Source organism: Garra rufa, chromosome 9 (genome assembly GCF_049309525.1).
Source record: "Garra rufa chromosome 9, GarRuf1.0, whole genome shotgun sequence".
In the NCBI taxonomy this organism is placed as follows: Eukaryota; Metazoa; Chordata; class Actinopteri; order Cypriniformes; family Cyprinidae; genus Garra; species Garra rufa.
The window spans coordinates 12,316,413-12,330,944 of record NC_133369.1 but is presented as its reverse complement, the minus strand read 5'-3'; the positions used below and the strand labels follow the sequence as shown (position 1 = coordinate 12,330,944).

Below are 14,532 nucleotides of genomic sequence, written 5' to 3'. Positions count from 1 at the left end.
TCGTGTTCAGCTTTTTCAGAAACGCAGTACGGCCCAAACGGCTCAAGATGCAGCACAGCTGAAAGTCCAGACGCTCCCATACATGTGTGTTATTGCTTCAGACCCAAAGTTCATGGTTGATAAAAGAGTTGAATGTGGTTTATACAGCTAGTATGAAGACCTGTAGCTGCTGCTGAGACACTTGGGTAGGCTAAAAGATACCCACATTAATCCCAACATTAATGTCACTGAGTTAAGCACCGTCTCCCGTTTATTATTTGGCCCCTCGTGGACGGCTATGTCACGAGGTCCACAGTCTGTAAACGGTGGGGTGAAGGGGTTACCGTAGGCTTTCACTGATCAGTCAGTGTTTCTGGTTCTGGATCAGACTCCTGCTGCACCTCAGGTGTGATCATTCCTCTGTGGAGCTTCTCCAGAGACTGTTTCATCTACATGAGAGAGGACAAACGGCATTAAAAACAGTATGAAATCAAAATAACCCTTTTTACTTGCACATGATTTATCATAAAAAATACCCTTGCTGAAAAATACTAAAGCCAAAGCCTAAGCTGGTTTGATCCTCCAGTCTGGTCGTATAAGTCTATTTTTATTGGTGTTTTTGGCACTTTTCAAAGAGACAAACTGGCCTCCCAACTAAACCAGCTGATGACCAGTTTGGCCAGACTGACGTCAGAAGGTCTGGGATCCTTGACCGCTTTGAATGGCAATATGACTGACTAACACAACACACACATCTCCCAGAAATCCTGTATAATTCAACCAATCCAATGCCGACTTTGAAACCCCTGTGTGCCATATGCATCAGCCATTCAGCCAGTGTTCTGTGTGAGGCTGACTCTAGGCCAGACTAGAAGACCATCTTAACCCTTGTGCATTGTTCACATTAACTACCCTCTCGTTATGTTCGTGGATGAAAACATCCACTAAATTGAACTGCTGTAAAAATTTATCAGATAAATATTTTTTGGATTTTTTTTTTGCATAAATCTGTTAATCAACCTCAGTCCTGATCAAAACTACCAAATCTTTTGAAAAAATTCAGGATTTTGACTCTAATTGCCAAGTTCATAAATGATGTCACTGATTTTGGAAAAAACACACACAAAATAACTTATTTTCAATAGAAAAGGTAATTGTGGACTGGATTTTTTTTTACCTTTTTAACAGTCTTGGACATGTGAAAGATTAGTAAGAAGATTGGTTTTCATGCATTGTTAGTTTTGGCGCAGCATCAGATTTTCATTTTTTCTCCCTCATTTGTTGTTCGTGGCTGTTTTTGCCCCATTGACTTCCATTATAACCACATTTTTTGATTGCAAAGCCATGACACCATATTATGATGAATTCTTGATTGTTTGTGGTTTTCCCTGTTGGGAAGGGGTAAAATTAGTAAATTTTACTGTTGATTATCAGTTGGCCCCATTAACCCTTTAGATAGGCCTTTGCAAAAAAAGCTTAGTTTTTACATAGAGTTCTATGGAGTACAACGGCATATTATAGTGTGCGTGTGTGTGTATGTGTGTGTGAGTGTCCTGTCCTAATAAATCCATACATCAACGGAAAGCTTTTTTATTCAGTTTTTATATGATGTATAAATCTCAATAATAAATTAAAGCTGCAAGCAGCGATGAACGGGCCCTCGCACCCGGGCTCACCGCCGACCGGTGGCTTTAGGAAAACAGCAAACGGTGGGCAGTATGCTTTTAATACAGTAAATATATGAGAAATATGTCATAAGTCATTTAAATGTGCCAAACTTCCCATTGGCAGCTGGTGGCGCTATGCCTATAAATGGCATGTAGATGTGTTCAGGCTAGCACTATTATCAAACATATGAAGTTTGGTGCAGATTGACCTTGGTATGTTTGAGTTAGTGAAAGATATGATATATCCTGGTGTCAACAGGTGGCGCTATGATAATATCTGAATATTGGCCTTTAGGTGTCTTCAGGCCAGGACTCTTACCAAACCTCTGAAGTTTGAGGCAGATCAGACATTTTATGGCTGAGTTATTACACCTATGTCCATGGCAAAACATCAAACTTTGTCAGGCCGCCACGGACACGCCCTTTACTGAAACTCAAGATCTTCACAATTTAACATCTCTAAGGCCTCTAGATCAGACTGACCAAATATAATGTTGATTTCATTAAATGTCTAGGAGGAGTTTGCTATAAACCTAATCCCCTGCAAGGACTTCAGATAATGCCAACTGTGAACCAAATGTGAACATTTTCCCTATATTCTGATTATGATGGTAAGAACATGATTCATGATGATAACAAAATGTTATTATTGCTTGCATTACATTCACCACTTCTGCTTAAATCGTTACCTATCTGTACAATTTGTATGTGGATATTGCTTTGCTGGTGACTCCTGTTATAAGACATCACTCTTAAGCGCTACATAACTAAGAATCAATAAGGAAAACGGTGCACAGTTGGCAAATGCATTCACAGTAACCCTCTGCTAGTTTGGATTTTAAGTTTACTGAATTGAAAGGGTTACACTTTAAAATCAACACAGAGACACATACACACAATATATAAAATGTTGCCATCCAGTTTCATTTGTTAACATTAACTATATTAGTTAACATGAACAATAATTAAATAGCATTTATTAATGTTAATTAATATTAAGCTAAAAAAAAGTATTCATATATTGTTTAAAGGTAAATTAGTTTATGTACTGTGAATTAACATGAACATGAACACAGTTCATGTGGGTGTACAGCAATACACAAAGTGCTCTATAAACGCTTAATTCTTTCAAAATATCTTTAAAAATCAAGTTGAGTGTTTTAATGGGGCGATATATATATAACTGATCTTAAAATGATGGTTTTCGGATGTTTTGAACAGATAACAGCAAAGTTTGTTTTGTTGTCAAAGTTTGTCTTGAAATTTTTAATTATTATAATTTTATATTCAATAAATAACACTATGAAAATATTGTCTACAATGAAGATTATTCACTCATGCTTAAAAGTTGTATTTTTCTTAATCTTTTGCTATGTGACTGAATAGGACAAGTTCATGGTACAGTTCAGTAAAAATAAATAAAAAACAACAACTGCAAAATACAAACAATGAAAGATTTAATGACCCTTTATATTTTCTCAAAATATCAGACATATTTATGTCGATTACGCTACAGCAATGTGCATCTTCCTCAAAGATGGTCTGAAGCAAAACAGCATGATCCACTGGTCTCTCTCCCATACACCCCTCCCCCCTTCAGTCACTCTTCAGTGACTCAATGGTGACTGAACACAGACAGGCACAGGCAGAGTGACAGCAGGTTTCTAATTTCTTTTTTTAATTTTCTTTAATTCATAGAAGCTTGTATAAAATTGATATTTACACCACTTGCTCAGAATGATAAGATCTCTGTGTGAAAAAAGTTGTAAAGAGTTTGGATGCTGCACTTTAAAGATATAAAAAAATTACGGTTATGTTTTTTACTACATCTTTAAAAAATCACCACGTCAACACCGTTCAAGATATCCCAAATTAGCTCGCAATTTAACATCTTCAGAATCTTCTCTTCATGTTAAAAAAGTTTGGTGTGAATACCTTATTTTTCTTAGAAGGAGTGTGAATTTGTTTACAGCCTGATTTTTCCAAAAATCCACATTCAAATCAAAATAGCCGGCTTCCTGTTGGTCTTAGCTAATGAGTTTGATTTAGAAAGTTGTCCAGATTGATGAGAACAATATATGTACAGAGTTTGGTGACTGTAGGAAAAACTAACCCCCCAACTTTTGTCAAAAGATGGCGCTATAGAGTGCCTGCTCCACGCCCATTTATGACCTTTTGCCAGTGTCTAACTATCATTAATATTGACGTGTGTGTTGAGTTTCATGAAATTCTAAGCATGTTATCTGCCTCGAAAAGACAGGAATGTAATTTTAAAGTTTGACACGTTGCCATGGCAACAGCATTCGATTTATCATCGACCCCTTTACATATTCTTATCGGCCGTGTTTTGACATGATTTTGATGAAGTTTAAAGAAAATCGAGTAAAATTAAGAGGCTGATTTCAAAGCATTTTGAAAATGACACACTTCCTGCTCCCAGTTGGTGGCGCTATAACTTTGACTCATAATAGTCACATTTATGGAATCGGCATCATACAACGAACAAACTGGTGAAGTTTCATCAGAATCAGGCAATGTGTGCAACAGTTATTAGACACTTCCTGTTTCTCATTTCTCGCCATAACTTTGTCGCCTTGCCACGGCCAAACCGTTCGAGATATCAAAAATCTCCTCGCAATTTAGCGTCCCCAATGTCTTGAGATCATGCTGACCGAGTTTGGTGACAATCCCATGGAATTCCTGGGAGGAGTACGTTAAATTCCAGAGCATGCGCTTTTTAAACAGCCCTAAATATCTCACTTCCTGTCAGGTGGAGCCTATGACATAGAGTACAAAAGTTGTTTGGCTCAGTGAGATCTATATGTGTACCGAGTTTCATATCAGTACGTGCAAGTATGTGTGCGCAGTACATCAAGTTTTCAAACTGTGTTCCAGGGGGCGCTGTAGAGGCCCTGAACCACGCCCGGGTCCCAGCCTCTGTGGCGTCCTGATGGCCGCAGATTCCGACGTGTGTGCAAATTTTCAAGAGTTTTTGAGTATGTTAAGGCCCCCAAAAGTGCCCGGAAGGTGTAAAAAAATAAAAAAAAAAAAAAAAATAAGAACCCTTAGAAGAACAATAGGGCCTTCGCCCTTTTGGGCTCGGGCCCTAATAAGAATCCTTAGAAGAACAATAGGGCCTTCGCCCTTTTGGGCTCGGGCCCTAATAAATATAGCTGCAAGCAGCAATTACGGGGCCAAGCACTCAAAGCGGAAAATGAGGAGCTAAGGATGGCAGGAACAGCAGACCAACTGCAACAATAAGTAAAAAGAAGCCATTTTAGGATGATTTTAGTCAAAACGACAGAAAAATTATGTAGAACGCCTACTGATATGATTTAATGGCTTATTAGGTTTGACCAACAGGTGGCGCTGTTATCAAATCGATGTGGTGTGTTTAGTGTGAGGTGACAAACGTGCACACAAAGTTTGGTGTCATTATGTCAAAGTTTTCCAAAATTATAGCCTTAGAGTCATTTTCACATCAAGCCTAAAATTTATAGAGGCGCTGTACGAAAACGGTTCCATCTATCAACATGAAATCCATAACTTTTTGTCAGCACAGTCTGAAGATGATCTGACTCGATTTTGGTGAAAATCGGACGAACGGTCTAGGATTAGTTCGAAAAGGTAGGTTTTCAACATAAATCAAAATGGCGGACAGGGAGTTTGGCCAACTGTTGCATAATTGGTATCTATGTTGTCGGCATGACCCAAGGAATATTTTGAGACCAGTTTCATTACAATAGGCTAATGCTATCTATAGTTATTAGCATTTTTGTTCATTTTAAAACTAATAGTTAATGAATGCTTCGTTACTCTTGACCAATAGGTGGCACTGCTACCAAATTGATGTGGTGTCATCAGTGTGAGGTGTTAATGCCACATACCAAATTTGGTGCAAATATCTCAAAGCTTTGCAGAGATACAGCTTCCGATGCGCTTTGGCATCTTACCTGCAAATTCGTTGATGCGTTAAATGAAAACGGTTTCGAATATCGACACGAAATCCATAAATTTTTGTCAGCATGGTCTGAAGATGATCCGAGTCAAATTTGGTGAAAATCCGACTAACGGTCTAGGAGGAGTTCGAAAAAGTAGGTTTTCTACATTCATCAAAATGGCGAACAGGAAGTTAGGCCAATTTTGGCATAATTGGTATCAATGTTCTCGGCCTGACCCAAGGAATATTTTGAGATCACTTTTATTACAATAAGCCATTTTTTTCAGAAGTTATTAGCATTTTTAGAAATTTCGTTATAACTTTTGACCACAAGGTGGCGCTGGCCCCAAAATTGGTATGTACATTCAGGGCATGGTGCCGAACATTTTTGTAATTATTGTCGAAACGATACGTTAATCCGTTCTCAAGATACAGCATTTTAAAGCTAAATTCAAAATGGCCGACACCCAAAATGGCTGACATGGGAAAATTGGATATGGTTCGACTCGGCATGCTCCTCCAAATCTAACAAGACCAGTTTTGAGATTTTTGGTCAAACCACTGAGAAGTTATAAGCAAAAATAGCCATTTTTCATATCTCCTGACCACTAGGTGGCACTGTGACGAAACACTGCAGGTAGCCTCAGGTCATGCTTGTTATAACACACACCAAGTTTGGTCTCAATATTCCAAAGCGTTCCAGAGATATTGCCTCACTTCCATTTTTGAACGCTTTTCGTAGAATTAATTAGCGCATTATTCGAGAACGGTTTGTCCAATCAACTTGAATTCCATAACTTTTTTCCTGCATGGTCTGAAGATGATCTGAGCCAATTTTGGTGTAAATCAGACAAACCGTCTAGGACGAGTTCGAAAAAGTAGGTTTTACAAACAATTAATTATAGAAAAAAAACTAATCCCTACGATTTTTGAAATTTGGTGTTCATTCGACTCGGCATGACCCAAGGATTCAGGGAAAATTGGAATTTTGATTTTGTGGCTTACGGTTCAAAAGTTATTAGCAAAAAGAAAGTGAAAGTTTGGACAAATGGTGGCGCTAGAGAGTTTGAGTTAGAGACTCCAAACTTGCTATGGTTAATGTTGGGACGGTCCTCTATCAGTGTGCCAAATTATACAACTTTCCCGCAAGCGGTTCTATGGGCTGCCATAGACTTGCGGCGGAATAATAATAATAATAAATATAGCTGCAAGCAGCAATTACGGGGCCAAGCACTCAAAGCGGAAAATGAGGAGCTAAGGATGGCAGGAACAGCAGACCAACTGCAACAATAAGGAAAAGGAACCAATTTTAAGAGGATTTTAGTGAAAATTACAGAAAAATGATGTAGAACGCCTACTGATATGATTTAATGCTTATTACGTTTGACCAACAGGTGGCGCTGTTCTCAAATCCATGTGGTGTGTTTAGTGTGAGGTGACAAACGTGCACACAAAGTTTGGTGTCTTTATATCAAAGCTTTGCAGAAATACAGCCTCAGAGTCATTTTATCATAAAGCCTTAAATTTATAGAGGCGCTATACGAAAACGGTTTCATCTATCATCATGAAATCCATAACTTTTTGTCAGCACAGTCTGAAGATGATCTGACTCGATTTTGGTGAAAATCGGACAAACGGTCTAGGACTAGTTCGAAAAAGTAGGTTTTCAACATAAATCAAAATGGCGGACAGGGAGTTTGGCCAACTGTGGCATAATTGGTATCTATGTTGTCAGCATGACCCAAGGAATATTTTGAGACCAGTTTCATTACAATAGGCTAATGCTATCTACAGTTATTAGCATTTATGTTCATTTAAAAACTAATGGTTAATGAATGCTTCATTACTCTTGACCAATAGGTGGCGCTGCTACCAAATTTATGTGGTGTAATCAGTGTGAGGTGGTAATGCCACATACCAAATTTGGTGCAAATATCTCAAAGCTTTGCAGAGATACAGCTTCCGATGCGCTTTGGCATCTTACCTGCAAATTCGTTGATGCGTTAAATGAAAACGGTTTCGAATATCGACACGAAATCCATAACTTTTTGTCAGCATGGTCTGAAGATGATCCGAGTCAAATTTGGTGAAAATCAGACTAACGGTCTAGGAGGAGTTCGAAAAAGTAGCTTTTCTACATTCATCAAAATGGCGAACAGGAAGTTAGGCCAATTTTGGCATAATTGGTATCAATGTTCTCGGCCTGACCCAAGGAATATTTTGAGATCACTTTTATTACAATAAGCCATTTTTTTCAGAAGTTATTAGCATTTTTCGAAATTTCGTTATAACTTTTGACCACAAGGTGGCACTGGCCCCAAAATTTTTATTTACATTCAGGGCATGGTGCCGAACATTTTTGTAATTATTGTTGAAACGATACGTTAATTCGTTCTCAAGATACAGCATTTTAAAGCTAAATTCAAAATGGCCGACACCCAAAATGGCTGACATGGGAAAATTGGATATGGGTCGACTTGGCATGCTCCTCCGAATCTAACAAGACCAGTTTTGAGATTTTTGGTCAAACCACTGAGAAGTTATAAGCAAAAATAGCCATTTTTCATATCTCCTGACCACTAGGTGGCACTGTGACGAAACACTGCAGGTAGCCTCAGGTCATGCTTCTTACAACACACACCAAGTTTGGTCTCAATATTCCAAAGCGTTGCGGAGATATGGCCTCACTTCCATTTTTGAACGCTTTTCGTAGAATTAATTAGCGCGTTATTCGAGAACGGTTTGTCCAATCAACTTGAATTCCATAACTTTTTGCCTGCATGGTCTGAAGATGATCTGAGCCAATTTTGGTGTAAATCAGACAAACCGTCTAGGACGAGTTCGAAAAGGTAGGTTTTACAAACAAATAATTTTAGAAAAAAAACGAAACCTTACGATTTTTGAAATTTGGTGTTCATTCGACTCGGCATGACCCAAGGATTCAGGAAAAATTGGAATTTTGATTTTGTGGCTTAGGGTTCAAAAGTTATTAGCAAAAAGAAAGTGAAAGTTTGGACAAATGGTGGCGCTAGAGAGTTTGAGTTAGAGACTCCAAGCTTCCTATGGTTAATGTCGGGACGGTCCTCTATCAGTGTGCCAAATTATACAACTTTCCCGCAAGCGGTTCTATGGGCTGCCATAGACTTGCGGCGGAAGAATAATAATAATAATAAGAATTCTAACGGTTTCAATAGGTGCCTTCGCACCTTCGGTGCTTGGCCCCTAATAAGAAGAAGAATTCTAACGGATACAATAGGTGCCTTCGCACCTTCGGTGCTTGGCCCCTAATTAAAGCTGCAAGCAGCGATGAACGGGCCCTCGCACCCGGGCTCACCGCCGACCGGTGGCTTTAGGAAAACAGCAAATGGTGGGTAGTATGCTTTTAATACAGTAAAAATAGGAGAAATATGTCAAAGTCACTTAAATGTGCCAAATTTCCTGCTGCCAGCTGGTGGCGCTATGCATATAACTGATTATTGGCATGTAGATGTGTTCAGGCCACCACTTTCATCAAACATATGAAGTTTGGTGCAGATTGACTTTGGTATGTTTGAGTTAGTGCAAGATATGATATATCCTGCTGCCAATAGGTGGCGCTATAATAATATCTGTATATTGGCCTTTAGATGTCTTCAGGCCAGGACTCTTACCAAACATGTGAAGTTTGAGGCAGATCGGACATTTTATGGCTGAGTTATAACAACTTTTATGTCCATGGCGAAACATCAAACTTTGTCAGGCCGCCATGGACACGCCCTTTAACGAAAACTCAAGATCTTCACAATTTAACATCTCTAAGGCCTCGAGATCAGACTGACCAAATATAATGTTAATATCATTAAATCTCTAGGAGGAGTTTGGTACAAGTCATTTCCTGTTGCCAACAGGTGGCGCTGTGATTATAATAGAATATAGGCCTTCAGATTGGTTCAGGCCAGGACTCTTATCGAACATGTGAAGTTTGAGGCAAATCGGACATTTTATGGCTGAGTTATAACAAGATTTATATCCATGGCGAGACCACGAAATTTGCCAGGCCGCCACGGACACGCCCTTCAACGAAAACTCAAGATCTTCGCAATTTAACATCGCTAAAGCCTTTTTATTAGACTGACCGATTTTGGTGTTGATCTGATTAAATCTCCAGGAGGAATTTGTTGCAGAGTATAGCATGTCACTTCCTGGTGCCTGCAGGTGGCGCTATGAGTAAAACTGAATATGGGCATGTAGATGTCTTCAGGTCAGGAGTGTTATCACACATGTGAAGTTTGGGGCAGATCGGGCATTTTATGCCTGAGTTATAGCAACTTCCTTTTTCATGGCGAAGCATCGAAATTTGCGAGGCCGCCACGGACACGCCCTCTGATGAAAACTCTAGATCTTCGCAATTTAACGTCACAAAGGGCTTTAGATTAGACTCAGCAAATTTGGCGTTGATCCGAATAAATCTCTAGGAGGAGTTCGTTCAAGTATGACGCCTGAAAATGGCAAAAATGACACAAAATTTGCTGAGAAAATTAAAAATAACCGACTTCCTGTTGGGTGTCAAATTTTGCTCCAAGAGGCTTTTTTGTAGGTATTGGTGAGTTACATGTGTGTACCGATTTTCGTGCATGTACGTGAATCACAACTGAAAGCGCACACCGCGGAACGTGTAAAGGTGGCGCTATCGAGCCATTTTGACACACCCATCTCTGAACCCCATATCAGACGTCCATTTTCGCCAGGTTTGATGTGTGTGCAAAGTTTCATGAGTTTTCGGGTATGTTTAGGCCCTCAAAAATGCGATTCATTCCGGAGAAGAAGAATAATAATTAAAGCTGCAAGCAGCGTTGACCGGGCCCTCGCCGTCTGGCAGTCGCCATCCCGATAGCATCAGGAAAACGGTGCCCAGTTGGCACATGCATTCACAATAACCCTTTGGACTAACCCTAACTGTCTCTCCTCCTGTCTGACTCTTTCTCTTACCACCCATCCCACCTCCTTACACTCAGACACTTACCACACAAACACACACATAGAGTGCAGAGCAGAGTGAGATCAGATTTGTTTTTTAATTTTCTTTCATTCGTGGAGTTTTGTATAATTATGAAATGAACTGTGTTTAATCAGAATGAATAGTTATTTGTATGAAAAAAGTTTCAAAGAGTTAGGATGCTGCACTTTAAATATATAATAAATCATTGAAAATTGAAAATGGAAAATAAAATTCTAGGCACGCTATCTGCCTCAAAAACACAGGAAACAAATATTTGAATGTATTTTGTATTTTTATTTATTTGCCATGGCAACAGCATTTGATGCATCAGGGACGCCTTTACAGACTCTCATCGGCCGTGTTTTTACATCATTCTGATGAAGTTTGAAGAAAATCGAGTACAAATATATTGTTCGTTGTTCGTTCGTGTGTTAGTTCATTAACCAATGTTAACAAAAGAGACCCTATTTTAAATAGTTACCATGTTTTATGATCTACATCCATTTTTAAATATTATTTTAATGATCTATAAGCATCTGTGAAATAATTATAAACAAATATATTAAAAATAAATACATATTAACTTAGTTGATGTATTTGTTTCTCATTCTAATTAAGTGAACTGAGCAGTATAGTGTCATACTTATAAGATTTTTTATTCTATCAGTGAGATTGTATATATGTATATAAATCATATAATTTTTCCTTAAAAGATTAAAAAAAGATTTTAATGCTCTTTAAGCACCTATACAAAATAATTATGTAAAAGTACACTGACAGTACAGTCTATATCAACTGATTCTATGGATTATTTTCATTCTTATACACTGAGAATGAGCTAAATAGCATTAGAGGTCAAACGATTCCTTATCTTATGAGGACCTCTAGTGTTCATCCCTGGTATTAGAGCTTTAATCTGACAAATTTATGTGACACTTTTAATGTTTTTGGGGCCTCTGAGCATGATAACATTTTGAAACTACACGTATTTCCTAAGAATTTCTTGTTCTTTATATGTAAAAAGTTTTGATGAGTTAGAATAATGCAATTTAAAGATATATGAAAATAACTCTTCATCTTTTTTATTGTTACTTTCATAAATCACCACATCAACACCGTTCAAGATGTCCCAAAAGCCGTTCACAATTTAACATCTTCAGTATCTTGGCATCATGTTGACAAAGTTTGGTGTGAACTGTCTGATTCTGCTATGAGTGATATGAATTTATTCACAGCTATATTTAAAAACACAGGAAACAAATGTTAAAGTTTGACATGTTGCCATGGCAACAGCATTTTATGTATGAAGGACCCCTTCACAGATTCTCATCGGCCGTGTTTTGATATTATTCTGATGAAGTTTGAAGCAAATTGAGTAAAATTAAGAGGTTGATTTAAAAGCGTTTTGCAAGCAACACACTTCCTGCTGCCAGTTGGTGGCGCTATAACTTTGACTCATAATAGTCACATCTCTGTGATCGGTATCATACGACGAACAAACTGCTTAAGTTTGGTCAAAATCAGATAAAGTGTGTCAAAATTATTAGACATTTCCTGTTTCTCATTTCTCGCCATAATTTGTCGCCCTGCCACGGCCAAACCGTTCGAGATACCAAAAATCCCCTGGCAATTTTGCATTCCCAATATCTTGAGATCATGCTGACCGAGTTTGGTGGCCATCGGTGGAAAGGTCTAGGAGGAGTATTTCAAATTCCACAGCTTGATTTTTCCAAAAATCCATATTTAAATAAAAATAGCTGACTTCCTGTTGGTCGTAGCTAATGGGTGTAAATTAGAAAGTTGTCCGGCTTGATGAGTCCAATATATGTACCGAGTTTGGTGACTGTAGGACAAAGTAACCCCCCAACTTTTGTCAAAAGGTGGCGCTATGGAGCGCCTGCTCCACGCCCATTTATGGGCTTTTATCAGTGTTTAACTGTCATTAATACAGATGTGTGTGTTGAGTTTCATGAAATTCTAAGCATTTTAAGTGGCTCAAAAACACAAAAAACTAAAGTTAAAGTTTGACACGTTGCCATGGCAACATGATAAAAGTTATGGATAACGCCCTTCACAGATTCTTATCGGTCGTGTTTTGACATTATTGGGATGAAGTTTGAAGCAAATTGAGTAAAATTAAGAGGCTGAGTTTAAAGCGTTTCAAAAACGTCACGCTTTCTGCCGACAGTTGGTGGCGCTATAACTTTGACTCATAATAGTCACATCTCTGTGATCGGCATCAGACGGTGAACAAACTGCTGAAGTTTGGTCAAAATCAGACAAAGTATGTCAAAGTTATTAGGCACTTCCTGTTTCTCATTTCTCGCCATAACTTTGTCGCCCCGTCACGGTCAAACCGTTCGAGATATCAAAAATCCCCTGGCAATTTTGCGTCCCCAATGTCTTGAGATCATGCTGACCGAGTTTGGTGGCCATCGGTGGAAAGGCCTAGTAGGAGTATTTCAAATTCCATTGCATGCACTTTTTAGACATGCCTGAATAGCCGACTTCCTGTTTGGCGAAGCATGGACTATGAGTGTGAAATTTGTTCAGCCCGATGAGGTCTATATGTGTATGAATTTTGGTGACTGTAGGTCAACCGTTGTGCGCTCCAGAGCCCTTCAAAAGTCGCAATTTTCAACGCTGTGCCATGCCCCCCCCCCCAGGTGACCCCCCCATGTCAAAGTCTGTCCGGCCCTGATGGCCGCAGGTTCCAATGTGTGTGCAAAGTTTCAAGAGTTTTCGTGTATGTTAAGGCCCCCGAAATCCCCCAAAACAATGAAAAAAAAAAAATAAAAAAATAATAATAATAATAATAATAATAATCCTTAGAAAAACAATAGGGCCTTCGCCCTTTTGGGCTCGGGCCCTAATAAGAAACGGAGCAGATCCAATAGGGTCCTCACACCATCGGTGCTCGGGCCCTAATAATAATAAACGGAGCAGATCCAATAGGGTCCTCACACCATCGGTGCTCGGGCCCTAATAATAATAATAATAAACGGAGCAGATTCAATAGGGTCCTCACACCATCGGTGCTCGGGCCCTAATAAACGAAGCAGATCCAATAGGGTCCTCACACCATCGGTGCTCGGGCCCTAATAATAATAATAATAAACGGAGCAGATTCAATAGGGTCCTCACACCATCGGTGCTCGGGCCCTAATTAAAGCTGCAAGCAGCGATGGTAGGGCCCTCGCACTCGGGCTCACCGCCGATCGGTGGCGAATGGTGGGCACTATGCTATTAACACAGTAAATGTAGGAGGAATATGTCAAAGTCATTGATATGTGCCAATCTTCTTGCTGCCAGCTGGTGGCGCTATGCCTATAACTGAATATTGGCATGCAGATGTGTTCAGGCCAGTGCTTTTATCAAACATATGAAGTTTGGTGAAGATTGAACAAGGCATGCTTGAGTGTAAGTCATGACATATCCTGCTACCAACAGGTGGCGCTATTACGAAATATTGGCTTTTAGATGTCTTCAGGCCAGGACTGTTGGCAATCATGTCAAGTTTGGTGCAAATTGTACATTGCATTCTTAAGTTAGTGTAAAACAAGTAATTTGCTGTTGCCAGCTGGTGGCGCTATGACTATAACTAAATATTGGCATGTAAATGTATTCAGGCCAGGACTCTTATCAAACATATTAAGTTTGGGGCTGATTGGACATTGCATGCCTGAGTTACAGTAACTTCCTGTTTCATTGCATTAAGAGTATGCTTTAGCACTTAGCTAAATGTTGCTAACATGTTTCTAGCATGTTGCTACCCTATTTAACACTTGTTGATATTTTTAAAATGTTGTTGGGCATCCACATCGGTATTAAACATGTGACTTTCTGTTGCCAGCAGGTGGCACTATGACTATAACTGAATATAGGCATGGGCTTGTGTTCAGACCAGGACTCTTATCAAACATATTAAGCTTGGGTCAGATTGGACATTGTATGCATGAGTTACACTT

General features: G+C 39.1%; 1 protein-coding gene across 1 annotated transcript in view; it reads right to left on the bottom strand.

Annotated features, from left to right (window-relative positions):
* Nucleotides 1-332: 332 nt before the first annotated feature.
* Nucleotides 333-14,532, bottom strand: part of gramd1a (GRAM domain containing 1A) — a 126,686-nt gene continuing 112,486 nt past the window's right edge. The window contains exon 13 of the mRNA XM_073847753.1: nucleotides 333-428. Within this exon, the coding sequence (XP_073703854.1) occupies nucleotides 333-428 (96 nt within the window). The remainder of the gene's footprint in view (nucleotides 429-14,532) is intronic.